The sequence below is a fragment of the Ceratotherium simum genome, chromosome 17, assembly GCF_057802395.1.
Source record: "Ceratotherium simum simum isolate JZ-2026a chromosome 17, ASM5780239v1, whole genome shotgun sequence".
Classification (NCBI taxonomy): Eukaryota; Metazoa; Chordata; class Mammalia; order Perissodactyla; family Rhinocerotidae; genus Ceratotherium; species Ceratotherium simum.
In genome coordinates, this window is record NC_141916.1 from 12,009,269 (window position 1) to 12,036,868 (window position 27,600).

Sequence of the window (27,600 nt, forward strand, 5' to 3'; positions counted from 1 at the left end):
TCATGTTAACTTCAGAAACTAACTTGGGTTAGTTTCTATTACATTTAGAAATAATTTACTTAAGCAATTACTTTAAGCCAACCGAATAGAGCTCTTTTAGAAATTATATTATCCAGAGGTAAGATATCAAATATATACAACAGACATATAGACACACATACACAAAGACTCCGCAGCTATTGTCTCAAAATTACTGCCATGAATCAGGTACAGAAATATAAAGCTCACTAGTTGTGAAAGAATAATTGAATCCAAATGTTGTTTTAATCTTTTTCTATTAATATTTGTGGAGAAGACACCCAAGCTGCTAGATTTTGGGGAAGGGTGCTCTGTAGGCAGTTTTTATTTCCCTTTTTTGTCTTTAGTCTTGAGAATTGGTGATGAGCTAAATAATAGGTCCCAGAGAAGCTTTTTGACATAAGAGAAATGGTTGAAATCTGAACTGCCTCTAGATTTGCATTTCCAATTTGCAAGGATTTTTTTTTTTAAGCACAGTTGCTCTTCCTCAGAAATTGGGTTGTAACTTAAGTGACATTCCAGGTTGATGTACCTGTCCAACTACGTCACCGCTAATTTGCTTCTTTCCTTCTGGGTGCTTGGTCTTATTTTAACTTAGGTGAGAAGGCCTAAAAAATTCCTATCAGTCTCTGAATAGCAGCTTCCAGTCTGGCCAAATTTCTGATCGCGTGTTGCTAAATCCTTTCAAATATCTTGTCAGGTTTCAGCCCAGGCAAACAATAACTATACCTGGAGTATTGAACAATTCCAGTAATCTTTAACATAGTAGTTTTCCAGAAAATCTCTCAGAGTCTTGTTAACTCTGGGGGGTGCTTATACTGGGCCTTCCTTCAAAGGTAGATTCAAAGGGTGCTGTACTATGATCTAATAGGCTTTTCTTTTAGGTACCTTTTATAACTTGATTTTTTCTTTTTTCAACAAAACTTTCAATATGGTTACTTTGGGGTTTTGAAGTCTTTGCTTTTAGTGCACTTTTTTGTGTGTGTGTGTGAGGAAGATCAGCCCTGAGCTAACATCTATTGCCACTCCTCCTCCTTTTTCTCCCCAAAGCCCCAGTAGATAGTTGTATGTTGTAGTTGCAGATCCTTCCAGTTGCCATATGTGGGACATCACCTCAGCATGGCCAGACGAGTGGTGCGTCGGTGCGTGCCCGGGATCCGAACCCAGGCCGCCAGTAGCGGAGCGTGCGCACTTAATCGCTAAGCCACGGGGCCTGACCCTTTTAGTGCACTTTTTAAATTTTTTATTTTATTTTTATTTTTTTTTTATTATTATTATTTTTTAATTTTTTGTTTATTGCAGTAACATTGGTTTATAACATTGTAAAAATTTCAGGTGTACATCATTGTACTTCTATTTCTGCGTGGACTACATCATGTTCACCACCAAAATGCTAATTACAACCCATCACCACACACGTACCGAATTATCCCTTTCACCCTCCTCCCTCCCCCCTTCCCCTCTGGTAACCACCAATCCAATCTCTGTCCCTACGTGTTTGTTTATTGTTGTTGTTATCTACTACTTAATGAAGGAAATCATACGGTATTTGACCTTCTCCCTCTGACTTATTTCACTTTGCATTATACCCTCAATGTCCATCCATGTTGTCACAAATGCCTGGATTTCATCGTTTCTTATGGCTGAGTAGTATTCCATTGTGTATATACACCACATCTTCTTTATCCATTCGTCCTTTGATGGGCACTTAGGTTGTTTCCAAGTCTTGGCTATTGTGAATAACGCTGCAAGGAACCTTTAGGTTTTGAGCAATTGAGCTGGAAGGTGGAGCACTTGACTCTTTAAAGACTAAAGATTTCTTTGTTTCTTGGTTTGAATGGTCAAAAGGAGCCCAAAGTGGCCACTGTAAGTTTAAATTGTGCCAGGTAATCTTGCCAGTTATTGACAGTTATTTTCATTTGAGGGGGCTGTTTCCAAGGTGGCCACAACAAACAAGGTAACTTTTAAAGAGTGTTTGTTACAGTCACCAAGAAACTCAGTTCCCCAAAACAGCCAATTCAGTTTAGACAAGCATTCACACATAATACAGTTCTACATATCACACAGACCAGAATACCAGCTACTTTGCCAGGAGTAGCTCGGAACCAGTGCCAGGAGCTGCTCAGAACTGGGAGGAGATTGGAATCAGTGCTTTGAGCCACTCAGGAGCAACTTCACGAGTGAGCCATTTATCCTGCCTCTAATTACTTTGTGGGGTTCAGGCCCAAGGTTTGGGACACAGCCCACCAGGATTCCCCAGGATACAAACTTGTATTTGTAGGGAATCAAACCCCAGAGGCAAGGTAAAGGACAGTCACTTTCTTAAAGTTACTCACCCAGAGCCCAGAGACGTCTTGATCCAGAACCTGTTTATTCTCCCAAAATAAATAAAAACACCTCGAGGCCTGGAGCACCACATTGGGAAACAGGAATCAGATCAGCCAAGCCTCTAGACAAAACTGTCTAGGTGGCCACTTAGTTGACAAAAAGATGCTGCACCTCACTGGCAGTTCTAGAGCCTTGGGCAGGCAGTCACAGGACCTTGTCCCCTCTTGGTCACAAAAATATATTGTTACCAAGCAAAGGCTCACCATCTGATGTGCATAAAGAGCCAATTATTGTGGCAACAACCTTTAGGAAAAGAAAACTAGCTTTATTTGCGAGATGAATCTACAAGGAGACAGGAGGCCTATGCTCTCAGATCTGGCTCCCTGATCCAAGGCTGGGGGCAAATTTTATGGGATGAAAGGCAGGGCAGTCTGAAGCATGGGGCTAGATGACTGGAGGTGAGGAGAAGTGAGGTAATTGATGACCTGCACAAGCACGGTCAAGCTTCATGTCTCCTCATAGGACACATGTTCACAAAAGGTGGTGTTAACATGATCTGAGGGTGGAGTTTTCTACTCTTTGACTTCAAAAAGGTCATTTATCGGGTGTTTGCACAGGCCCCAATGATGGGTTGGTGGTCTCAACTGGCCTTAACTGGACAAAAGGTCTCAGTTCCTGAAAAACTACTCTTAATTACTGTGTTGATAAGATGGGTGGGTTGAATGGGTCCCAGAGGGCCCATGGTTACACCATCTGGTAGTCCCTGTTCAAGTCAGTCTTTTCTGCCTTTCTCATCTGTGTCTTAGTGTTCTGGGTTCTGGATGTGCATCTGGCATGGAAGGGGCGGGAGAGGCAGAGGGCAATGTGCCCTGGCACACAGGGGACAGCTGGGGTCAAGGCCTCTGGACTGAGTAAAAGAGTAGCAACTCTTAGACCTGCTTTGCATCAGTCCTTCCATTCAGCTCCCCAGCAATTCAGAGCAGCCCCAGTGCTGTGTGTGTCGACTCCCCCTCCCTCTTCTCCCCTTTCTTTGACTCTGACCTCAGAACCTCTTTGCTCTCCTGAACACCTTTCTGCCCCAGAGAATTACTATATTAGGAGGAGACCTTTCCCTAAACTCCTTTGCCTTCTCCTTAGAATGCTAGAGAGGCTGATAGTGACTTAGATTTCAGAGAAGGTCATTCTGTGTGCTGAGCCCAATGGGGAAACCCAGGCCCAGAGAGGGTGCTGAATGTAAATGTGTCTTGAATCAAGTGTGGCTCCCACTAAGAACCTTCCCGAGGTCGGGAAGATCAAGCCCAGCGTGTTGGCAGACAAGTAGAAACAGTGCTGAACCCTGAAGCTAGACCAGAGTGGCCTGTGCTGGTCAGTGTGTGACACGTGGACGTGGAGAGCAGAGGGAGTGAGAAGCCTGGGGCAGCGTTGCTGACAGCGAAGTGATGCTTTCTTTCTGGGCAGGATTGGATTTTCAAGGGCCTATGTCAGCTCTTGCAAAAGTAGTCCAAAGGGCGGATAGGTAGAGAGAGAATAAAATGTTCCAGAAAAACAGTGGTCAGGAGGGCAATTGAAGACTTCATGCCAGAGAGCCTGGAGGCCAGACTGCCTGCACAGCCTTCCTGATCGAGGAGGCCAGACTCTTCTGATCACAGCCTGTCTGTGTCTGTCCCCGGCAAAGCCATGTGGCTGTACCTGGCAGTCCTGGTGGGCCTGTACTACCTCCTGCGCTGGTACCGGGAGAGGCAGGTGGTGAGCCACCTCCGAGACAAGTACGTCTTCATCACGGGCTGTGACTCGGGCTTCGGGAACCTGCTGGCCAGGCAGCTGGACCTGCGAGGCTTGAGGGTGCTGGCCGCGTGTCTGACAGAGAAGGGGGCCGAGCAGCTGAGGGGCCGGACATCAGACAGGTTGGAGACGGTGATCCTGGATGTCACCAAGACAGAGAGCATCGCTGCAGCCACCCAGTGGGTGAAGGAGCGCACAGAGGACAGAGGTACCACTCAGATTTCTCGAGTCTGTTTCTTTCCTCTCTCTGAAGGGAGACCCCTTCCCTGCCACCTCGGGAAGATTCCTGATGTGTTTTCCAGGACTCGAAGTCATACTAGCTGTCTTTACGTCACCCAGCTTACCAGTCTCTTCTCTCCTCTTTCCACTACCTGTACCTCCTGACTTCTGAGCTCTGGAGGTTTGGGGATAGTTTGCTTGATGAGAATTTGCCCTTCCCGAATTCTTGTCTGTGGCGTCGCCTGCTTTCTTGGCAGAAGTTCTGGCTTTCTTGATGCTGAGTGCTCCGGGGTGATCAGAGCCCACTTTCTGGAGGCGGAGTGGAGATGGGGCCCAAAGGCTTGTTGGGTGGCTGGGGCAGGGTTGGAGCCGGGCTCCTGTTCTCAGCACTTTAACATGTTCTTGCTGGGGGCCCATAATGTTCCCACCAGGGAGTCACTGTCACCCATTTTCAGATGACAACACTGAGCTTTCAGGACTTGCTAAGGAAGGTCAAAACTAGTACGAGGTCACTTTCCCTCTCTGTCTCTTTTTTTTTTTGTTAAACTACAATTGCACTGTCTCATTACGGGGGAAGAAAAGAACATCAATTTCTTTTATCTAAGTATCAATGTAAAACATGAGCATCATGGAAAACACAGAAAAGTACAGGATCAAAACCAAAGTCTCACCACTAGGCACAAGTCCTGGGAACCTTTTGACGTAGATGGTATATTTTGCACAGGGTTTGTATACAATTCTTATCATTGAGAGAACACAAGCATATTACAACACAATGGAAATTTCTTCAAAACTGTAAATTTTAATGATTGAGAATATTCTACCCTTTTGAATAGCATTACTTACTAAAACAGTACCTCATGGTGTGATATGAAATTGTTTCCTACATTTTATTCATCGTTTTCAACAGAAAAATGTCTTGGTAAACTTCTTTTTACCCTCATCTCTCTGTATAACCATGTATATTGATTGGGTTCTTAGAAGTAACATGTCTGGTGGGAGGATGTGCATTCCTAGAAGGGCGGGCCTGTTTCTGAGCAGGGGAGGACTCAACTCTCTGGGTCGGTACTTGTGCCACCCCTGCCCCACTCCCCCGAATCCCTGCTCCTGCTCCCGTTAAGGGCTGTTGCTGCAACTCTTTACTTTCTGTCCTGGGAAGTGTGTCTTGGAGTCTTGCAGAGAGGTTTCCATGAAGCTGGGTGAACTGTGGGCCAAGGGGGATGGGGCGAGGGTGGCCTCCTGTGTGGGTGGGAGGAGAGGGGGCCATGTTCTGGTGCAGAGGGTGAAGTCTGTGCAGGGAGGGTGGGGGTGAGACAGCATTGCCTCCCCCTCAAAGCCTGCCCCTTGGAATTGATCCTCCGGATCCTGCAGGAACCTTGCTCACTGTTGATGCAGGTATTTCAAGGCCAGTCCCTGAGGTCTCTCCCCACCTGTCCTCACATTGCCCCCAACCTGGGGTTTCAGGTTTGCTTTACGCAACCAACCCCTACCCAGATATTAGCCATCTTTCCTTCGTTTGTCTATTATCTTGTCTTTTCCTTCCTCTCTCCCCTCTCTTCCTCGTTCTCTCTGCGTGTCTCTCTCCTTCCCCCACAGATAGTTGTTGAGCACTCACTCACAACGCTGTCCAGGAAATCTGATGATGTAGGTGAACGTTTATAGCATCTGCAGGGCAACACTGATGTCTGAAAACCCAACACATTACTGTCTGTGTTCCGGATATGGACACACTAGATTCCTCCACATCAGTCACTGCCTTCACCAAACATGTGGGGGGATGGCCCAGTGTGCACCAGGCAGAGGCTGGGCCGTGAAGAATAAATCAGAAGGAAGGCACACTTTCTGTCCTCCAACAGCTTACAGGGTCTGCACCCCCCAGATCCTGCTGGCCCTGTGTTGTTATCTGTTCCACCCACTCCCATGCAACCTCTCTCATAAAGTCCTCACTCGTTTGGAAGGTGAATTTCAACAAAAGCTGTGTCCACACTCACAGGCACAATGCAGTATTGTTCTCTCACCCTGACTGTGCCCAGGACTGTGGGGCCTGGTGAATAACGCTGGCATCTTCCTACCCATGGCACACAATGAGTGGCTGAACAGACAGGACTTCATGAAGATCCTTGACGTGAACCTGTTGGGGATGATCGAGGTGACCCTGAGCCTGCTGCCCCTAGTGAGGAAGGCGAGAGGCCACGTGGTCAACGTCTCCAGCGTCATGGGCCGGATGAGCATTTTTGGTGGGGGCTACTGCATCTCCAAGTATGGCGTCGAGGCCTTCTCGGACTCCCTCAGGTATTGGACTGGGACCTAGGCCCTCCCTCAGTCCTCCTGCTTCTGTGCTTCCAGGACAGCCTTTTCAGAGGGCCTTCCTTCCAGATCCTTCTTTCCTGTTTGTGCCAGGGATTCACTGGGGAGCACATTTTATGTTCTGGGTGTTGGGATTGCCTCCAGGCCTATAGTGTTTGATTCAACCTATTTCTGCCCTGGAGGAGGACCCACAGTCAGAAAGTGTCTTAGGCAGAATTGGACGTGGGATAACGTAGCTGCAGAGCCCGTGTCCGTAACCCCTATGACACTCAGCTTCAGGGAGCCTTGAGGTGGGGGTAGAGCATTTGAGTCAATTGCACAGATACTTCTTGGAACCTCTGTGAGTGCACAATAAATGTGTCCAAGGACAACAAGATTTGGTCCCTGACCAAAAAGTCTGACAGCTGAGAAAGGGACAGGAGATACAGAAATATTGTGGCCATCTTTCGTGATGGTTGTGACCAAGTTAGCCATGGTGGCTGTGGTAGTGCCGTAGAAATGAGGGGAGGGGCCTGGAGAGGGGTCTGAGCTGAGGGTTGAAGAACTGAACTTGGTAGCCTGACAAGCTGACAAATAATGGGGGAAGGCTTTTGGCCAAATGAGGTCAGACAAGCCCAGGGTGATTAACGGTTGTGTGCCTACGCAGCAGGGTCCTCCAGGGCTAAAGGACAAGGTCCGGGCTTCCAGGAGGGATGTGGGGCAGGTGGGCATGGGTGGGCTCATGGAGGCACATGGGCCTTGGACGGGCTGTGGACCTTCATACTGTTGGCAGTGGAACTGCATGGAAGGGATTTAATCAGAGGAGCTACTTTGTCAAATCAGCATCTAGAGAACCCACTGACTGCAGGGCAGAGGATGGCTCTGAAAGTGGGGGAGCTGAGACTGCAGGCAGAGAGAGGCTCTTTAGGGGACAGATGGCCAGACAGTTGACTAGAGCAGAACAAGAGAGAGAGATCATTGAGGAGGGTGGAGCAAGTAACATGGGCAAAGTCTAGAGATGGATTGGATGTGAGGGGACATAGGAGGAGAGAGCATTTAACTGGTTCCTTGTTGCAGAATAATTAAGATTTAGAGCTAATAAGCACATGCGTGTAAAATACGTGGAACAGTATATAAATCTTACCCAGAGACTATGCTATCATCATAATTTTTCTCCCCCTGGCCACTGCCCTTTGAAACTTCCCAAGCTTTCAAGTTTATGTCACCCCAATCCTGTGTTGGGGTTGTATCATTTCTGTTTGCTTGTTTGTTTGCTGTGTTTTGTCTCCCAAGGCCTCTGAAGTCCTTGTCCCTCTGCCTGTCTGCCTTGCAGGAGGGAGCTCTCGCACTTTGGGGTGAAGGTGGCTATTATTGAGCCTACCTCAAGACAGGCATGAGGTAGGCTCAATGTTTTCTCACAGCCTCCAGGAGACATGGGATTTGGCCGGCCCAGGGGTCAAGGAGATCTATGGGGAGAAGTTCCTGGCATCCCTTGAGTGAGCTGTGGACCCTGGGGAGAGAAGCAAACCGTTGTCTGGAAGCCTGGGTCCATCACTAGCCCCTCCTCAGGTCTCAGGTCTATGCTCCCAGTTCCGACTCAGCCACACAATGGGGACATTTAGCTTTGGCCCATGGTCCCATGTGGTCAACTGGTAACCTGAGGAACAGATCTTGACTTGTTAGACCTGGGGACTATTGTGTCATCTGAACCCCTCATTATGTTGAGGAGGAAATGGAAGGCAGAGAGGGAAGACACCCATGGACTCACGGCAAGCTGGTATTAGAGCAGCTGGTTTTCAGGTGCCGAGATTTCTAGTGTTCGTAGAGACCTCCAGTTTGTGCGGTGCACATACAGCCATGAGTCGTTTAATGATGGGGGTAGGTTCTGAGAAATGTGTTGTTAGGCCCTTTTGTTGTTGTGTGAACATAATAGAGTGTACTTACACAATCCTAGATAGTGTAGCCTACTACACACCTAGGCTATATGGTACTAATCTTATGGAACCACCGTTGTAAATGCAGTCCGTTGTTTGACAAGAAGGTGGTTATGCAGAACATGACTGTATTCCCAGGAATAGAGTCAGAGCGGCCTTTGTGTGGATAGTGTGCCTGGGGTAAGAGTTGGGACACACTCCAATGACATCCATGGATTCCATTTGGAGCATGACATTGGGGGGCCCAAGAATTCTTAGAAACTTTCTCTTAAACTGATCCCAAAGCGGCTTGATTGGGAATTGAGAATTTATTTGGATGATGTTTCCTTCTTGACAGTCATCAAATCAACTGAAATTTTGGAGCCAAAGTGGCTTCAGAATGTGTTGTAGGTGACAGACTGCATGGAACATGCCCTGACCTCCTGTCACCCCCACACCCAATACTCAGCTGGCTGGGACACCAAGCTCTTCTACCTCCCCGTGAGCCACATGCCCTCCCTCTTGGTGGACGCCATGATCTACTGCAGCTCCCTAAGGCCCGCCAAGGCCCTGTAGCCCAAGACTGGGATGCATGGTAGGGTGGAGTTAGGTACTATGTGATGGAGAGATGCCTCAGGGGAAGGGAAATAGAGTGGCGAGAGGGGCTCTCATGTCACCAGGGACACCCATCTCACCTCACTCCTTACCTCCTCCCCAGGCTTCTCCTGGGGCATCACTCAGTAATTTGGGGATATTAGGAGGAAGAAAGCAAATTTTTACAGCTGGGGAACAGGGACCCAATAGCACACATCTCTCAAGGCTCTGAGCCTCATGGCCCTTCTGCCACCCTGAACCCACACTTTTGGGCGGTGTGAGTAGCTGAGCTCAGCCTGTTCTGTTCTGCGTCTTTTCTCCTCCTCAGTGGCAGGACCCAGACCCTTCCGTGGGGACATCAAGCCTCTCCCCTCAGCAGCAACCTTTCTCCATCTGTCTTCATCTGCCCCTCCTTTAGAGTCACCACCCTCCATCCTCTGCCATGCCCAGGTTCCCCAGCCCAGATCCCCTCCCCACAGCCTCCACTGGAGGAGAGGAAGAGGCATTTCTGGACCTGGTCTTTCATTTTCTGCTAAGCTTTGATGAGCCCCTATTTTGTGAGGGGCAGGAATTCCTTCAATTGCCCAGTGTTTCCTGAGCCCGCCTCTCTCTGTCTCCACTGTTTGGATTATGCTCTGAGTAGGGACTCTAAGGAGAAGGCATTTGCAGAAAGTGATACAGATTCCTGGGCTGAGTACAAACTGGATTGGGAGGAACCTTGCCAGGAGTCTTAGTTTTCCTCCTGTAGTTTAATATAGAGAATATGGAGCCTTTAGGGAACCTGATGTTGTAGAACAATGTTAGCACTCTTCGTGAAAACAAAAGTGAGCTCAGAGGTGGCAGAGCCCTTTATTCTCAAACGTGTAGTGAGCACTTTGTGTCAGGCAAGGGACTGCTGAAGACGCAACAATGACCAGGAGGATCCTGCAAGTCCTTCAAAGTTCTGGTGTCAGTCTGCAAGTCCTTCAAAGCTCTGTGTCAGTCTACTCAAGGTGATTCCATGTCCCCCAGGCCAATGCAAAGCAAGAGCATCATGCTTGATCAGAAGTCTCCAGGTTTTCATAATATTGTTTACATACATACAGCCAGACATGCCAAACAAGCGGAGATAAAATAAAGGATGGCTGATTCACTTTATAGCCTCGAGGGTATGTGTTCAGGAGTTTTGGACTCACCCCCAGGAGTCCTCTCCGGAGTGTCAGAGAACTGTGAGGTTGCAACCCCTGGCCATCCATGGTGAGTTCTACCTGGGGGGCAGGGCTGCACCAAGACGGGTCCCACGGCCTCAAGCGTGGAGTGTGACTCAAGGGTGCCAACCTTAACAAGACAGAACGAGGACGTTGAAAAAGAAGTCCAGTGCAAACTAGCCCAAGTCCTCACCCTAGACCCTCAGCAGATCCCCATCCTCCTCCTTCAGGCTTCTTCCTTTGGGGAGGGACCCAGGTCCATTCTGATAGAACTGTACAGGGGGTGATACCCATGTCATTAGAGTCCATGGGGGTGCCCCCAAGGAAGCTGCCCTCACTCCTTCTTCCCTTTGTTTTCCTGGCCTTTTCTGAGGAGTGCAGGGTCAGAGACTCTCCACTCACAAGTCTCAACCCCTCCAAGCGCCAGATCTCAGCAGCTTGAGACAGGTATGTCTCTACATTTCTGGTTCCCCACTCCAGGTAGTGGAGGCTGCATACCTGTAGGGCTGGAAACAAGCCTGCACAATTAACTCTCACTCCCTGCCCTTTGCATGCTCCCCTTTCGTTACCTACACCTCCTCTTCTTCTGAAGACCCATAGTCGGTGAAGAAGGGGCATCACGCCCTGACTCTGGGCGGGGGTCCCCGCTGAGACTCTGCAGGGGCCACCAGGGGGCGCTAGCCTCGGCTCAAGCGCACACAGTGGCTCACAGGGGCTGTCCTGGGACCTGGCCCAGCAGCCCCGCCCCAGGGCGCACGGGAAGAATCTCAGCGTCCGGATGTCCGGTACAGGATCTCAGTGCAGAGATTGGCAGCGGTGAGTCTCCGTCCTGGGGGCGCCTCTGAAGGATTTCTCATTTGACTCCTGCAGCCCCTAGGTGAGTGAGTGTTACCCCAGACTCCTTTCCTCTCTCTCAGCTCTCTCCCCAAACTTCCTGATTGTTCTGGTCTGGAATGGATTCTGACTCCTGGCAGGTCTGTAACGCCAGGGGTCATATCACTTTCAGGATTCACAAGAGTGAGGCAGCAGGCGTGAGGGCTCAGAGATGTCTCTGCTGCATGCCCCTTGGGAATTTATGGTTGAAGGAATTTCTGGTCACTGAGAAAAAAGTCTCTAGTTCTTTCCAAGAAGCGGTGACCTTATCCTCCAGCAGGGATAGGGTTAGGATTTGCATGACGTCTTGGCCCCCTGAGCGTTTCCGGGGCTCCTACCTTCCTCCTCACCTTCTTCCTCCTCCAGCCTTTGGGAAGCCCTTGGAGGAGGTCCTGGAGTCACTCCAGGAAGCAGGGACAGGCTGGTTCTGCTGGACCAGCCTTTGCCAGGCTGCTGCCACCTCCCACATTGAGGGACAAGCACTCTCAGGACACAGTCAGCTCCCTGTGCAAAAAGGTTACAACTGAAGGTGGAATCTTGGCCATGTGTGTCTTTTCTGCCTACTGGGGTGGGTCCGGGGGCCTTTGAGCCTCTGGTTTCTGTAGGGAAGCCTCTCCTTTGCCTCTCCTCTTTCCTTACTTACCAGTCAGAGCTGTGATAAATGTGGACGGTGAGGGAGACGCCCCAAACAGGGACACTGGCTCCTGTCCCTGCCCCTCTCACCAGCTCTGTTCCTCCGGCTGATCCACCCTCTTTTATGAATTGGTGTATGGTATCCTCCACCTCACTCTGAAGCCTCTCCAGCTCTTATGGAGTCTACTCTAGTCCTTTCTTTAGTGTCCTGAGGGGGCAGCACCCTCTTCCTCTCCATCGTCACCTGTGACAAAGTGACCTACTACCTTTCCAGTTATTGGGGTTTACAGCCCTCCCTGCTGGGTGAGGTTTAGGGCACCCTGTCCCTTGGTCCGTGTTCAGGTCCATCTTTTCTGCCTTTGGAGTCTGTGTCTCAGTGGTCTGGCTTCTGGACGAGTGTCCAGGCAGGAGGGGCAGAGGGCAATGTAACTGGATACCGAGAGAACACCTGGGGACGAAGCCTCTTCACCGAGTAAAAGAGTAATGACTGTTAGACCCACTTTGTGTCAGCCCCCCAGCAACTCAGAGAAGGCGCACTGCTGCGTGTCCATCCCCCTCCCTCTTCTCCCCTGTCTTACCTGTGACTCCAGACACCCAATTGCTCTCCTGAACACCTTTCTGCCCCAGAGAATTACTGTATCAGGAGGAGACCTTTCCTTAAACGCCTTTGCCTTCTCCGTCTAACCCTAGAGAGGCCAACAGTGACTAAGATTTCTGAGGAGGGGATTCTGGGTGCTGAGCCTGATGGGGAAACCCAGGCCCAGAGAGGGTGCTGAATGTAAATGTGTCTTGAATCAAGTGTGGCTCCCACTAAGAACCTTCCCGAGGTCGGGAAGATCAAGCCCAGCGTGTTGGCAGACAAGTAGAAACAGTGCTGAACCCTGAAGCTAGACCAGAGTGGCCTATGCTGGTCGGTATGTGACACGTGGACGTGGAGAGCAGATGGAGTGAGAGGCCTGGGGCAGCGTTGCTGACAGCGAAGTGATGCTTTCTTTCTGGGCAGGGTTTAGATTTTCAAGGGCCTATGTCAGCTCTTGCAAAAGTAGTCCAAAGGGCGGATAGGTAGAGAGAGAATAAAATGTTCCAGAAAAACAGTGGTCAGGAGGGCAATTGAAGACTTCATGCCAGAGAGCCTGGAGGCCAGACTGCCTGCACAGCCTTCCTGATCGAGGAGGCCAGACTCTTCTGATCACAGCCTGTCTGTGTCTGTCCCCGGCAAAGCCATGTGGCTGTACCTGGCAGTCCTGGTGGGCCTGTACTACCTCCTGCGCTGGTACCGGGAGAGGCAGGTGGTGAGCCACCTCCGAGACAAGTACGTCTTCATCACGGGCTGTGACTCGGGCTTCGGGAACCTGCTGGCCAGGCAGCTGGACCTGCGAGGCTTGAGGGTGCTGGCCGCGTGTCTGACAGAGAAGGGGGCCGAGCAGCTGAGGGACCGGACGTCAGACAGGCTGGAGACGGTGATCCTGGATGTCACCAAGACAGAGAGCATCGCTGCAGCCACCCAGTGGGTGAAGGAGCGCACAGAGGACAGAGGTACCACTCAGATTTCTCGAGTCTGTTTCTTTCCTCTCTCTGAAGGGAGACCCCTTCCCTGCCACCTCGGGAAGATTCCTGATGTGTTTTCCAGGACTCGAAGTCATACTAGCTGTCTTTACGTCACCCAGCTTACCAGTCTCTTCTCTCCTCTTTCCACTACCTGTACCTCCTGCCCTCGGAGCTCTGGAGGTTTGGGGATATTTGCCTGATGAGAATTTGCCCTTCCCGAATTCCTGTCTGTGGCGTCGCCTCCTTTCTTGGCAGAAGTTCTGGCTTTCTTGATGCTGAGTGCTCCGGGGTGATCAGAGCCCACTTTCTGGAGGCGGAGTGGAGATGGGGGCTTGAAGGCTTGTGTGGCTTTTTGGGGCAGGGCTGGAGCCTGACTCCTGTTCTCAGCACCCTAATATGTTCTTGCTGGGGACTCATAATGTTCCCACCAGGCAGTCACTGTCACCCATTTTCAGATGAGAACACTGAGCTTTCAGGACTTGCTAAGGAAGGTCAAAACGAGTACAGGGTCAACTCTCTCTCTCTCTTTTTAAACTACAATCGCGTCTGTGTTTTTATGGGGGAAGAAAAGAACATTAATTTCTTTTATCTAAGTATAAATGTAAAACATGACCATTGTGGAAAACACAGAAAAGTTCAGGATCAAAACCAAACTCACCCACCATCTCACCACCAGAGACAAGTCCTGGGACCCTTTTCACGTAGATGGTATCCAGTTTTCATGGAGTTCGTATCCTAATCTTTTCATTGAAAAAAGATGAGCATTTTACAATACAACGGAAAGTTCTTCAAAAATGTAATTTTTAGTGATTGAGAATATTCTGTCTTTTTGAATAACATTACTTGCTAAAACAGTACCTCATGGCATGATATGAAATATTTTCTGCATTTTATTCATCATATTCAACATAAATCATGTCTTGGTAAACTTCTTTTTACCCCTAATCTCTCTGTATAACTATGTATATTGTTTGGGTTCTTAGAAGTAACATGTCTGGTGGGAGGATGTGCATTCCTAGAAGGGTGGGCCTGTTTCTGAGCAGGGGAGGGACTCAACTCTCTGGGTCAACACTCGTGCCACCTCCTCCCCACTCCCTCGAATCCCTGCTCCTGCTGCCCTGAAGGCTGTTGCTGGAACTCTTTACTTTCTGTCCTGGGAAGTGTGTCTTGGAGTCTTGCAGAGAGGTTTCCATGAAGCTGGGTGAACTGTGGGCCAAGGGGGATGGGGCGAGGGTGGCCTCCTGTGTGGGTGGGAGGAGAGGGGGCCATGTTCTGGTGCAGAGGGTGAAGTCTGTGCAGGGAGGGTGGGGGTGAGACAGCATTGCCTCCCCCTCAAAGCCTGCCCCTTGGAATTGATCCCCCAGATCCTACAGGAACCTTGCTCACTGTTGATGCAGGTGTTTCAAGGCCAGTCCCTGAGGTCTCTCCCCACCTGTCCTCACATTGCCCCCAACCTGGGGTTTCAGGTTTGCTTTACGCAACCAACCCCTACCCAGATATTAGCCGCCTTTTCTTGTTTATGTCTATTATCTTGTCTCTCCTTCTTCCTCTCCCCCTCTCTTCCTCGTTCTCTCTGCGTGTCTGTCTCCTTCCCCCACAGATGGTTGTTGAGCACTCACTCAAGAGGCTGTCCGGGAAATCTGACAATGTAGGTGAACATTTATAACATCTGTAAGACAACACTGATGTCTGAAAACCCAACACATTACTGTCCATGTTCCAGATATGGACACACTAGATTCCTCCACATCAGTCCCTGCCTTCACCAAACGTGGGGGGATGGCCCAGTGTGCACCAGGCAGTGGCTGGGCCTGAAGAATAAATCAGGAGGAAGGCACACTTTCTGTCCTCCAACAGCTTACAGGGTCTGCACCCCCCTAGACCCTGCCGGCTGTGTGTTGTTATCTGTTCCACCCACTCCCATGCAACCTCTCTCAGAATGTCCTCACGTGATTGGAAGATGAACTGGAACCACAGCTGTGTCCTCACCCACGGGCACAACTCAGTATTGTTCTTTTGCCTCCACTCTGCCCAGGGCTGTGGGGCCTGGTGAATAATGCTGGCATCTCCGTGCCCTTGACACCCAATGAGTGGCTGACCAAACAGGACTTCATGAAGATCCTCGACGTGAACCTGTTGGGGACGATCGAGGTGACCCTGAGCCTGCTGCCGCTAGTGAGGAGGGCACGGGGCCGCGTGGTCAACGTCTCCAGCGTCGTGGGCCGGGTGTCCCTCTTTGGTGGGGGCTACTGCATCTCCAAGTATGGCGTCGAGGCATTCTCAGACTCCCTCAGGTATTGACCTGGGACCCAGGCCCTCCCTCAATCTTCCTGCTTCTGTGCCTCCAGGAAAGCCTTTTCAGAGGCTCTTGCTTCCAGATCCTTCTTCTTGCTTTGTGCAGGTCCTTCATTGGGAAGCACCTTTTTATCTCTTAGGTGTCATGTGGGGTCCTAGGTCTTAAGTGTTTGATTCAACCTATTCCTGCCCTGGAGGAGGGCCCACATCAGAAGGTATCTGAGGCAGAATTGGTATCGATATAATTTGGCTGGGAGCCCATCCATATACATAACTCATGATCTTTAGGTCTGACAGCCCTGTTGGCAGTGGACCCCCTGGACGCAATTCAATCTGGGGAGCTCCCTAATCAAATCAGCAGTAGGGACTCCACTGGCTGCAGAGCAGAGGATGGCTCTGAATGTGGGGGAGCTGAGACCACATGCAGAGAGATGCTCCTTAGAGCACAGATGGTCAGGGAGTTGACTAGAGCAGGAAAGGGAAGAGAGTTTTGAAGAGTGTGGGGAAGATAAAATGGGCACAGCCTTGTGATGGATTGAACGTCGGGGAACCCAAGGAGAGAACATTTAAGTGGTGCCTTGCAGCACAAACGGTAGGTTTTGGAGCTAATAAGTTCATGCATCGAAAATGTTTGGAGAAATATTCGAACTCTATACAGAGGCAATACCATCATCATAAGTTTTCTTCCCCTAGCTACGTACTTCACATCTCCCCAGACTTTCAAGCTTATTCCACCACACTCCTATATTGGTGTTTTATTGTTTTTTCATGAATTTTTCTGTTTTATTTTGCAAGACCTCTGAAGTCTGTTCCCTTTGCCTGTCTGCCTTGTAGGCGGGAGCTCTCCCACTTTGGGGTGAAGGTGGCTATGATCGAGCCAGGTTTCTTCAAGACCACTGTGACCAGTACTGAGGTGCTTTCTCGGGAGATGCAGGAGGCATGGGATCGAGCCAGCCCAGAGGTCAAGGAGGTCTATGGGGAGAAGTTCCTGGCATCCAGTGAGTGAGCTGTGGACCGTGGGGAGAGAAGCAAACCTCTATCTGGAAGCCTGAGTCCATCATTAGTGCTTCCTCAGGTCTCAGGTTCATCCTCTAGGCTCTGACTCACCCTTGCAGTGGGGACATTTAGCTCTATCACCATAGTCCCATGTGGTCAACTGGTAACCTAAGGAAAGGATCCAGGCTTGCTAGACCTGGGGACCACTGTCTCATCTGAACCCCTTGTTATGTTGAGGAGGAAACTGAAGCCAGTGAGAGAAGACACTCCTGGACTCATGGCAAGCTGGTTCTAGAACAGCTGGTTTTCACATGCTTCCATTTCTTGTGGTTGTAGAGACCTCCAGTTTATGTAGTCCAGATATTCCCAGGAAGAGAGCCAGAGGGGTCTCAGTGTGGAACAGTTATTCCTGGGGTTGGGTTCAGGCTCTCCCTGGAGAATTTGGATGGATTTGATTTAGGGGGGTCCAGGAATTCTTAGAAACTTCACTCCATAAGTTGATCCCAAAGTGAGAGTGGTTGGAAGTGCGAATACGTTTGGATCTTTCTCATTCTGGACAGGCATGAAATCAATTAAATTGGTGGAGAAAAAGTGCACAGAAGATCTGTCCTTGGTGACAGACTGCATGGAACACGCCCTGACCTCCTGCCACCCTCGCACCCGATACTCAGCTGGCTGGGACGCCAAGCTCTTCTACCTCCCCATGAGCTACATGCCCTCCCTCCTGCTGGACGCCATGATCTACTGGAGCTGCCCAAGGCCCGCCAAGGCCCTGTAGCCCAAGACTGGGGTGCATGGTAGGGTGAAGTTGGGTACTGTGTGAGGGAGGGATGCCTCAGGGGGAGGGAAATAGAGTGGAGAGAGGGGCTCTCATGTCACCAGGGACACCCATCTCACCTCACTCCCCACTTCCTCCCCAGGCTTCTCCTGGGACGTTACTGAGGACTCTGGGGATATTAGGAGGAAGGAACTAAATTTTACAGCTGAGGAACAGAGACCCAAGAGCACATATCTGTGCCCTCTACCTTGAGTGGCCTCTCAAGGCTCAGAGCCTCATGGCTTTCCTGCCACCCTGAGGAATCCACACTTTTGGGAGGGTGTGAGCAGCTGGGAGAAGCTCAGCCCCACCTGAGCCTGCTCTGCCTCTGTCCTCCTCCTCAGTTCTCCCTCTCCCACAGGATGGAAATGACCTAGCGGAGGTGAAGGCCCCTCTCCACTGAAGATATCTGTGGACAGAGGTGGAGGTGTGGAGGGCAACCACCAGCCTGACCCATCAGCCTCAGGTGCCAACTCACCAGGGAGGCCTGTTGCCTGAGCCTGGGATGGCTCCCTAGCCTTGGGAAGAAGAGCCTCCATGGGTCCATCGGAAATCAGTAGGCATAGTAAATAAAGAGCTGCATGTGAAGATGCGTTAATATATCGTTCTAAGTGTGAAAGAGATCTTTACTGTCCAAAGAAATGCCTGAAGGCTTCTATTTCCCTTTATCTGGATGTAATATTTTAGCCAGTTTTCCAAAATTTCTAACATATCCCAATTTAATCTAAGGTTGCAATAGAACCAGCACAAAAACAATTTTTGATATTTTATTTATTTATTTATTTTTAGTTTTTGGTATTTTATCTCCTCATCTTTACAGTCAAGACTCACTGCTTCCGATCATCAGTATTTGTTGAGCCTTTACTTTGTACCAGGCACAATAACATGCAGAAATCATTTTTCCTTCTCTTGAGGAACTTATATCCTAAAAGAACAAAAAATCTCTCTCTCGATATGGTATATCAGTTTGATGTTTACTCAGCGAGTATTCTATAGGGTGATATTTTGTTATAATTTAGCCTCATTATGTTTTAGAGAGTCGAAGAAGAGGAAAGATTTAAAAGCAGTCAAAGAGAGACCATTCAGGATAGGTAGCTGTGGTAGGCAGGATAATGGCCCTTCAAAGATATCCATGTCCTAATTTCTAGAACCTGTGAATTTGTTACCTCACCTGGCAAAGGAGAATTAAAATTGCAGATGGAGTTAAGATTGCTAATCATTCAATTTTGTATAGGGAGATTTACTGGATCCTTTGCACGGGCCCAAGGTAATGACAAGGGCCCTTGTAATGAAAGAGGGAGGCAGGAGAGCAGGTCAGGGTGATGTAATGTGAGAAGAACTCAACCTGCCCTTGTCTTTAAAGATAGAGGAAGGAGGCTGGAGACAAGGCTTGAGGGTAGCCTCTAGAACCTGGAAAAGGCAAGGGTGTGAATTGTTCCCTGGGGCTCCAGAAAGGGACACAGCCTGGCAACCCCTTGATGTTGGCCTAGTGAGGCCTGCGTCAGACTTCTGACCTATAGTCCTGTAAGATAATAAATATGTATTGTTTTAAGCCACTGAGTTTGTGATAATTTGTTACAGCAACAATAGAAAACGAATATAGTAGGGATTACAGGAAGATAAACCTAATCTCACCAGCTAAGGAGGGATTTGCTGCAGGAAATCGGATGAGGAAGTAGTTTGTGAGATATCAGCAAAGGAAGCAGAGTTAAAACAGCGAGTTGAGCCAAAAGGATCATGTGTCTTTTTTCCAAATACAAGGCCACCAAAGTAGAAATGGTGGTGACCAGATGGAAGAAGAGAGAAGGCTAAAAAAGCAAGGTAATATTGTACAACTGACAAATAAAAAAATAAAGATCCTTTAAGAAATCCAAGAAAAAGAAGAAAAATCCAAGGTAAGGCATAAGATATCAAGAAATTCTTAAAAGCTTACAATTCATGTTACACATTGTTATGATAGGGCAAGAACATTGTTGGCTTCCTTAGGTTAGAAGATGCCCTACTCTAAGATTTAAATGACACACGTTACTTTATTCAGATAGACCCCTCCCCCACAAAAAATAGAAGCTGATTTGTTTCAAGGAGGAGAGGGGAATGGGACATGGGTCAGAACAGTAATAGTCACATTAGTAATATTTTTGTCATTATAACAAAGTTTATACTGAAACTTGGTAAAAGCATATTAGCTGCCAAGAAGAAGAAGGAACAAATTTTCAAAAATATATAACTCCTTTAGAGAAATTTTAGAAGCCAAATACTAATCTACATGAAAAGCTGTAGAGAAAGTCAGTCTTAGCTTGGTCTCAATTTTCTCTCTGTGTTCGCAGCCATCTGCTGGTTTTTTTCTCAGCCCCTTCAGTTTTCTGGTCAATACTTGAGATCCCCTCCAAGAAGAACTGCAGGCTCTTAGATCCTTATAAGCAGCTGGGAGAGGGTTCCTTTCCTCAACGGGTCATTCAGCTCCTTGCTCAGTTCCAGCCTCCTGCAGCCACCATGTCATCAGAGCGCCCTGCCTGCTCGGCCAGTTTGACCTTCTGCACCGCTCGTTTTGCCCCATAAGTGTACGTTCTGTGTCTGGAGTAGGTGGCAGCAAATGGAAGAGGGCACCGCAGTCTGGGGGTGGCAGTGGTGAGGCTGGGGCTCTGTCCCAGGATCTTGATGCTTGTAGACTTTGGTGTCACTTTGACTCCTGGCCTCCCTTGCCACCGCTCACCCAGTTAGTCGTGGTGTCACTGGCTTCAGAGTCCCTTTCTCTCACTGTCACCACATCCTTTAGGTTCTTCAGCTCATCTCATCACCTCCAGGTGCCTGGTCCTGGGGATTGAGGGAAAATGTCCCTAGGGACTGATGCCCAGGGGGGCTGGCGTGCCCTCAGTCCTTGACTCCTGCCATTCTCCTGGTCGCTGAGGACAAGCAAGGCCTGCTTGGAGTGCAGTGAGGGCTCCCCAGAGGTACCCCGATATTTACTTACATCTCAAAGAGCAGAGAAAGAATTTACAATGACAATTTTATGAAGTAAATGCTCTAAGAAAAAGGCAATCTCTTTCCCTTATTGCACCAGGGAAAATTAATTTTTTATTTTTTATTTGTATTTACCTTACAGGTATCTGATGTCCACAAAACAGTTCTCTCAGTAGTTGCTTTATTAACCCTGGGACCCTTGGGGCTTTCTACTTTCTGGTAGTGGGGGGTCCCACACCACCAGCCCCTCTGTAGAAGGACCCTGCTGCCTCTTTCTTCAGGACAGTGGAGGTCCATCCACTTTGGGGAAATCCTTCGTTTCTCATGGCCTCTAATAGTGGAGACTCAGCTAAAGGCAGAGAATTCCAAAGAGTTGATGACATGGAATTCATTTCTTTTGAGATTTGGAGGCACAGAACCAGTTTTTGGTCTGTCTTGACGCCATGAATTTACCTGGATTATCTTTGCCTTAAAATATAAGTTAAAAAGTTTACAAGTGCACAGCAAGTGGACCTCCAGTCTCAGGGAGGCATAGGATGTGGGTCAGATGTCTTCATGGAGGTCAGGGGATCAGTGGGGTGACCTGAGGAGGATTTGAAGAAAGAAGTAGGATCATCCCTGCCCCGCTTCCTTCCTCAGAAGAGAAGGGCAAATGTTTCCTTTCCAGGATTTATAACCTGGGGTCACAGGATTAGACACCAGGATAGACAAACAAGGAGAGGTGGCTAAGGGATTGGACCCAGACCCTTCCGTGGGGACATCAAGCCTCTCCCCTCAGCAGCAACCTCTCTCCATCTGTCTCCAACTGTCCCCTCCTTTAGAGTCACCACCCTCCATCCTCTGCCATGCCCAGGTTCCCCAGCCCAGATCCCCTCCCCACAGCCTCCAGTGGAGGAGAGGAAGAGGCATTTCTGGACCCCAGTCTTTCCTTTTCTGCTAAGCTTTGTTGAGCCCACTGTGTGCTGGGCAGGAATTCCCTCAATTGCCCAGTGCTTCCTGAGGCCTCGCCTTTCTCTGTCTCCACAGTTCTGATGTTGTTCTGAGTAGGGACTCCACAGAGAAGGTATTTGCAGAGAGTGATACAGATTCCTGGGCTGAGTACAAATTGGAGTTGGCAGGTATCTCCCAGTCATCTTAGTTCACCTCCCTCACTGTAAAATTGAGGTTTTGGAGACTTAGAGGAATTTTATGCCACTGAATAATATGTTGTAATATTATATACCTTATAAAGGCTTGACTTATTCAATCATTTGGAGTATTACCAAAGTAAACATTTGCTGAGTGGGGGATGAAATAAACACAGACAGTCTGAACGGTAAGATCTAGGTTAGAGGAGACTCCAGTGTAGACAGGGCAGATTGGGGAATGGGGACAGCAGGGAGGAGTGGGAGGACCTGGGGAGTGGCTGGAAGGAGCTGGGACTTAGGAAAATCAACAACGTGTCTGTATCAGGCCTCTCAGGATCCAGTCACAGTCATCAAAATCAATATGGAAATCAAAATTCAAGAATGACTGTGAACAGGAAGACACTTGAGGACTCCAGGACAGAGAGTGCTAGAACTCTAGCCTGACTGTGGCCTTCAGGCATTGTCCCTTGCAAAGCCACGTGGCTGTACCTGGCAGCCCTCGTGGGCCTGTACTACCTCCTGTGCTGGTACCGGGAGAGGCAGGTAGTGAGCCACCTCTGAGACAAGTATGTCTTCGTCACGGGCTGTGACTCAGGCTTCGGGAAACAGCTGGCCAGGCAGCTGGACCTGCGAGGCTTGAGGGTGCTGGCTGCGTGTCTGACGGCTGCGTGCCTGAGCGTGCGGGAACAGAGGCACCACCCCGCTTCCTGTTTGTGTCTCTTAGTTTCTTCGCTCTCTGTGCAAGGGAAACCTCTCTTCTGCTGACTGGGAAGATTCTCAAGATGTTTTGATTTTCAAAGCTTTGAGCTTTGGTGTCTCCAGAGCATAAGTCCTAGGGTGGCTGAGTCTGAGCCCAGGCTTAGTTGAGCCCAAGCTGTGTTTAGGGCCGACTGTCTGGAGGAGGTGTTGGGCCCTTGAGGCTTGCCGTGGCACCGTTTGGGCTGGGCCAGGCCGGATCCAGGCTGACAGTCTCAGCATGTGCACATTTTCCTGCTGGTTCCTTCACACTCGTCCCTCTTGAGGGCTTTCAGACCGTCCCCACTTGACTTAGGAGGACTCTGAGGCTTGGAGAGCTGAAGGGACTTTAGGTCAAACGCGAATGAGCGTTCCTGTTCTGTCTATTATATTATGCTGCCTGCTGTCTTGGTGAAAAAGGAGACCATTGATTTCTTTTTGTGATTATGAATGTAAAACATGCTCATTGTAGAAAACATAGAAGAGGATAAAGGTAAAACAACATTTACCCTAATCCCACCCTCCAGAGTTAATTACTCTCTACATTATGGATCTTACGATCAGCATTTTCATCAAATTTTTTCCAAAACATAAATTCAGTGTCTATATATGCCAGCATGGTGAGAGACCATACTTGATTTAAGCCATCCTATAGTGTCGTATGCTGAAGTTTGTTTCCCGCTTTTCCTGGCATAAATAACATCTCGGTAAAGAGTTCTGTAACAAAGGTTTGTTCACATTATCAGTAATGTTATTTAAGTAAGTTAAAATAATGGGATCAAAGAACATGCATTTCTTGAAGGCCAGAAAGGTTTCTGAGCAAGGGAGGGACTAATAATGCAGGGCCTATTGTCTTTCCAATATTGCCGGGGTCAAACTCTGCCTCCCCCTCCCCCATCCACCCCACCAGACCCTCCTCACCCAAAACCCTGCGCCTGCTGACTTGAAGTCTGTGGGTCTGTACCTCCAGCTATTTCAAACCCTTTTTGTGTCTTTTTTTCCTGTCTCTTTCAGAGAGGTTTCCTGAAAGCTGAGTGGGCCAGGGACCTAGGGGGGTGGGGCGAGGGTGGCCTTTTGGGAGGGTAAAGGAGAGGGAGACAGTGCTGGGGCCAAGAGTGCAGTCTGCACTAGGGCATGGCATGAGGCCTCCTGCTCCCCTCCCAGAGCCTGCCCTGGGCATCCCTCCAGGCTAAGCTGTGGAATTCCCCAGCATAGAAGGAGACTGTGGCTCCCTGAGCAGACAGTGTCTTAGAATTGATGTGACCTGTTTCAAAGCTTGTCCCCTGAGGTCCAGTGCAGGCCTGTCCCCTAAATTACCCTAATTCTGGGATTTCAAGGGTGTCTTCCCCAACCAAGGTGTGTAAAGTAATTATTCACATTTTTTTCTTTTTCTCATTTCCTTTTTTCTTTCTCTTCTCTAGTTTTCCCTCCTTTTCTGTCTCTTATGCATTCCGCTCTCCCTGTCTCTGTCTCTCTCCCATCAGATATTTGTAGAACACTACTTTATTCTCTTGACCTCTGTCCATGTACTTAACAAAGGATATTGCCTACTGAGTGCCAGGCACCGATGAGCTAAAATGAGAAGGACCATCCCTGCCATCCAGTAGCTCAAAGTGTATGAAAGCCCTGACAGCCTGCAGCCACCCTGTCCCCATTTCCTCTCCTGCACTCTTTTTCCTTATACTAAGTAGTACGTTGTTGTTGACTCAATAAATAAACTCAATTGGAAGGTGAATTGGAACCCCAGCTGTGTTCTAACCCCTGGGCACAGCGCAGTGTTGCTCTCTTGCCCCTACTGTGCGCAGGGCTGTGGGACCTGGTAAATAACGTAGGCATCTTCATGCCCACGGCACCCAATGAGTGGCTGACCAAACAGAACTTCGTGAAGATCCTCAACGTGAACCTGTTGGGGGTGATCGAGGTGACCCTGAGCCTTATGCTCCTAGTAAGGAGGGCAGGGGGCTGTGTAGTCAGCATCTCCAGTGTCTTGGGCCAGATGACCCTTTGCAGTAGGGGCTATTGCATCTCCAAGTATGGCGCTGAGGTCTTCTTGAACTTCCTCAGGTATTGGACTGGGACAGAGGCCCTTCCTCAGTCCTCCTGCTTCTGTGCTTCCAGGAAAACCTTTTTCAGAGGACCTTCCTTCCAAATCGCTCTTTCTTGCTTTGTGCCAGGCAATCATTTTTTATGTTCTGGGTGTTGGGATGGGACCCAGGCCTATAGAGTTTGATTCAACCTATCCCTGCCCTGGAGGAGGGTCCACAGTCAGATCGTGTCTGAGGCAGAATCGGACCCAGGATAATGTGGCTGCAGAACCAATGTCCATAACCCCTATGACATTCAGCTTCAGTGAGCCCTTAAGGTGGGGATAGCGCATTGGAGTCAATTCAACAGACACTTCTCGGCACCTCTGTGAGTGCACAATAAATGTGTCTGAGGACAACATTTGGTCCCTGACCTAAAATTCTGACAGCTGAAAGAGACAGATACAGAAATGTTGTGGCCATCTCTGATGATGCTTTCACTAAGTTAGCCACAGTGGCTGTGGTAGCCAGAGGAATGAGGGGAGGGATCTGGAGAGGGGTCTGAGGTAAGGATTGAAGAACTGAACTGGGTAACCTGGCAACCTGAGAAATAGGGTGTAAAGGCTTCCTGGATGAGGGAATGAGGTCAGACAAGGCCCAGGGTGAGTAATGGTTGAGTGCCTATGCCGCAGGGTGCTCCAGGGTAAAGGACAAGGTCCAGGATGGCAGGAGGGATGCGGGGCAGGTGGGCATGTGTGGGCTCGCAGAAGGTTGTGGGCCTTGGACAGGCTGTAGACCTTCATGCTGTTGGCAGTGGAACCCCATGGAAGGGATTTAATCAGGGGAGCTACTTTGTCAAATCGGCATCTAGAGAACCCACTGACTGTAGGGCACAGGATGGCTCTGAATGTGGGGGAGCTGAGACTGCAGGCAGAGAGAGACTCCTTAGGGGACAGATGGCCAGACAGTTGACTAGAGCAGAAGAGGGGAGAGAGAGGATTGAGGAGGGTGGAGGAAGTAAGATGGGCAAAGTCTGGACATGGATGGGATGTAAGGGGACACAGGAGGAGAGAGCACTTAAGTGGTGCCTGGTAGCAGAGTAGGTAGGATTTAGAGCTAATAAACACATGCATGGAAAATATGTGAAACAATGTACAAATCTTACCCAGAGACTATGCTATCATAATTTTTCTCCCCCTGGCCACTGCCCTTTGAAACTTCCCAAGCTTTCAAGTTTATGTCACCCCAGTCCTGTGTTGGGGTTGTATTGTTTTTGTTTGCTTGTTTGTTTGTTGTGTTTTGTCTCCCAAGACCTCTGAAGTCCTTGTCCCTCTGCCTGTCTGCCTTGCAGGAGGGAGCTCTCCCACTTTGGGGTGAAGGTAGCTGCGATCGAGCTTAGTTACTTCAAGACCAGCATGACCAGGAATGAGACGTTTTCTCAGGGCTTCCAGGAAGCATGGGACGGGGCCAGCCCAGAGGTCAAGGAGATCTATCGGGAGAAGATCCTGGCATCCTGTGAGCTGTGGACTGTGGGGAGAGAAGCAAACCATTGTCTGGAAGCCTGGGTCCATCATTAGTGCCTCCTCAGGTCTCAGGTCCGTGCTCCAGGCTCTGATTCAACCACACAATGGGGACATTTGGCTCCATCCCATGGTCTCATGTGGTCAACTGGTAACCTAAGGGACAGATCCAGGCTTGTTAGACCTTGGGACCATGGTCTCATCTGAACCCCTCATCACAAGGAGGAAGCTGAAGTCAGAGAGGAAGGACACCCATGGACTCATGGCAAGCTGGCATTACAGCAACTGGTTTTCAGAGGCCTGAATTTCCAGTGTTTGTAGAGACCTCCAGTTTATGCAGTGCTCATATTCTCAGGAGTAGAATCAGAGGGGGCTTAGTGTGGAGAGTGTTCCTGGGGTAAGAGTTGGGACACACTCCAATGACATCCATGGATTCCATTTGGAGCATGATTTTGGGGGTCCCAGGAATTTCATCTATTTAGATTTCTACTGTTTTTAGAAACATCCAATTTATGTTGTCTAGATATTCCAGGAATAGAGCCAGAGGTGGTTTAGTGTGGAGCACTTGCTCTTGGGGTACGGATTGGGAACTCCATGGGGAATCTGGATAGATTAGATTTGGGGCATGTGTTTAGGGAGGCACAAGAATGCTTTGAAGTTTTCTTCCCAAATTAGAGCAGTGAATTGGAGAGGAGGAATGGGGAAGTATATAAGGGTCCTTTCTCATCCTGAACAGACATCAAAATAACATCTTTTGAAAAACTGCAAGTTGAATCTACCTTTTCTGACACTCTGCATGGAACACACACTGACCTCCTGCCACCCTTGCACCTGATACTCACCTGGCTGGAACACCAAGCTCTTCTACCTCCCCATGAGCTACATGCCCTCCTTCCTGGTGGATGCCAGGATCTACTGGATGTACCCAAAGCCTGCCAAGGCCCTGTGAAGCTAACGCTGGGGTGCCTGGGGGTCTAGTTGGGGTGCTGTGGGAGGAGTGATGCTTCACGAGGAGGGAAATGGGGTGGGGGGAGAGAGATCTCCAGTCTCTAGGGTCATGTAGCTTGCCTTCCTCCTCACCTCTGCCCCAGGATTCTCCTGGGACTCTGAGGATATTAGGAGGAAAGAAAAGTTTTGCAGCAAAGGAACAGGGACCCAATAGCACACATCTGTGCCCTGTTCCTTGGGCAGCCTCTCAAGGTTCTGAGCCTCATGGTCACCCTGCCACCCTGAGGAATCCACACTTTTGGGAGGTTGTAAGCAGCTGAGAGAGGCTCTGCCCCACCTGAGCCTGCTCTGCCTCTGTCCTCCTCTTCAGTTGTGCCTTGGCCCTGACCAGTCTCCCCCTCCCTTTGGATGGAAATGGCCTGGAGGAGGTGAAGGCCCCTCTCTACTGAAGATACATGTGGACAGAGTTGGGCATGTGGAAGGTGACCACTAGCCTGACCCATTAGCCTCAGGTGCCAACACAGCAGAGAGGCCTGTCATCTGAGAGTAGGTGGCATTCCCAGCCCCGGGAGGAAAAGCACTCTATGGGGTCCTGCAGCCCTCCCATCCCTCACTCCATGGCCTCCATTTTCTGATGTTGGGAGTTTGAGCTCAGGGGGAGCACTGCTTTGGCCAGCAGTAGGCAGAGAGGCCCATGAGATGGTGAGGGAGTCCCAGGCCCGTGTTGGGGCGGTTTCAAGTCATCCTTTTCCAGATCCAGAGACAACTCCTGGGTCTCACTTGTCTTCTCAAGAAC

General features: G+C 49.4%; 2 protein-coding genes and 1 pseudogene across 3 annotated transcripts; all 3 read left to right on the top strand.

Moving 5' to 3' along the window:
• The first annotated feature begins 1,601 nt into the window (after positions 1–1,601).
• Positions 1,602–10,951, top strand: LOC147914695 (retinol dehydrogenase 16-like). Its single transcript, XM_087441996.1, has 3 exons — positions 1,602–4,336; positions 6,381–6,652; positions 8,958–10,951. The coding sequence occupies exons 1-3, from the start codon at positions 4,024–4,026 to the stop codon at positions 9,120–9,122; spliced, it is 750 nt and encodes a 249-aa protein (XP_087298122.1). The 5' UTR covers positions 1,602–4,023; the 3' UTR covers positions 9,123–10,951.
• A 145-nt stretch (positions 10,952–11,096) lies between these two features.
• LOC101387635 (retinol dehydrogenase 16-like) lies at positions 11,097–19,041 on the top strand. Of its 2 annotated transcripts, none has more exons than XM_087442186.1 (6): positions 11,097–11,204; positions 13,055–13,369; positions 15,417–15,675; positions 16,511–16,674; positions 17,233–17,469; positions 17,834–19,041. In XM_087442186.1, exons 2-5 carry the CDS (start codon positions 13,057–13,059, stop codon positions 17,448–17,450), a joined length of 954 nt encoding a protein of 317 aa, XP_087298312.1. In that variant the 5' UTR covers positions 11,097–11,204; positions 13,055–13,056; the 3' UTR covers positions 17,451–17,469; positions 17,834–19,041. The 2 variants fall into 2 exon arrangements, with proteins under 2 accessions (XP_087298312.1, XP_087298311.1); XM_087442185.1 differs by having other exon boundaries at positions 11,098–11,204; positions 17,851–19,041.
• Positions 19,042–19,590: 549 nt separating this feature from the next.
• Positions 19,591–26,821, top strand: LOC147914696 (retinol dehydrogenase 16-like; annotated as a pseudogene).
• Positions 26,822–27,600: the final 779 nt, after the last annotated feature.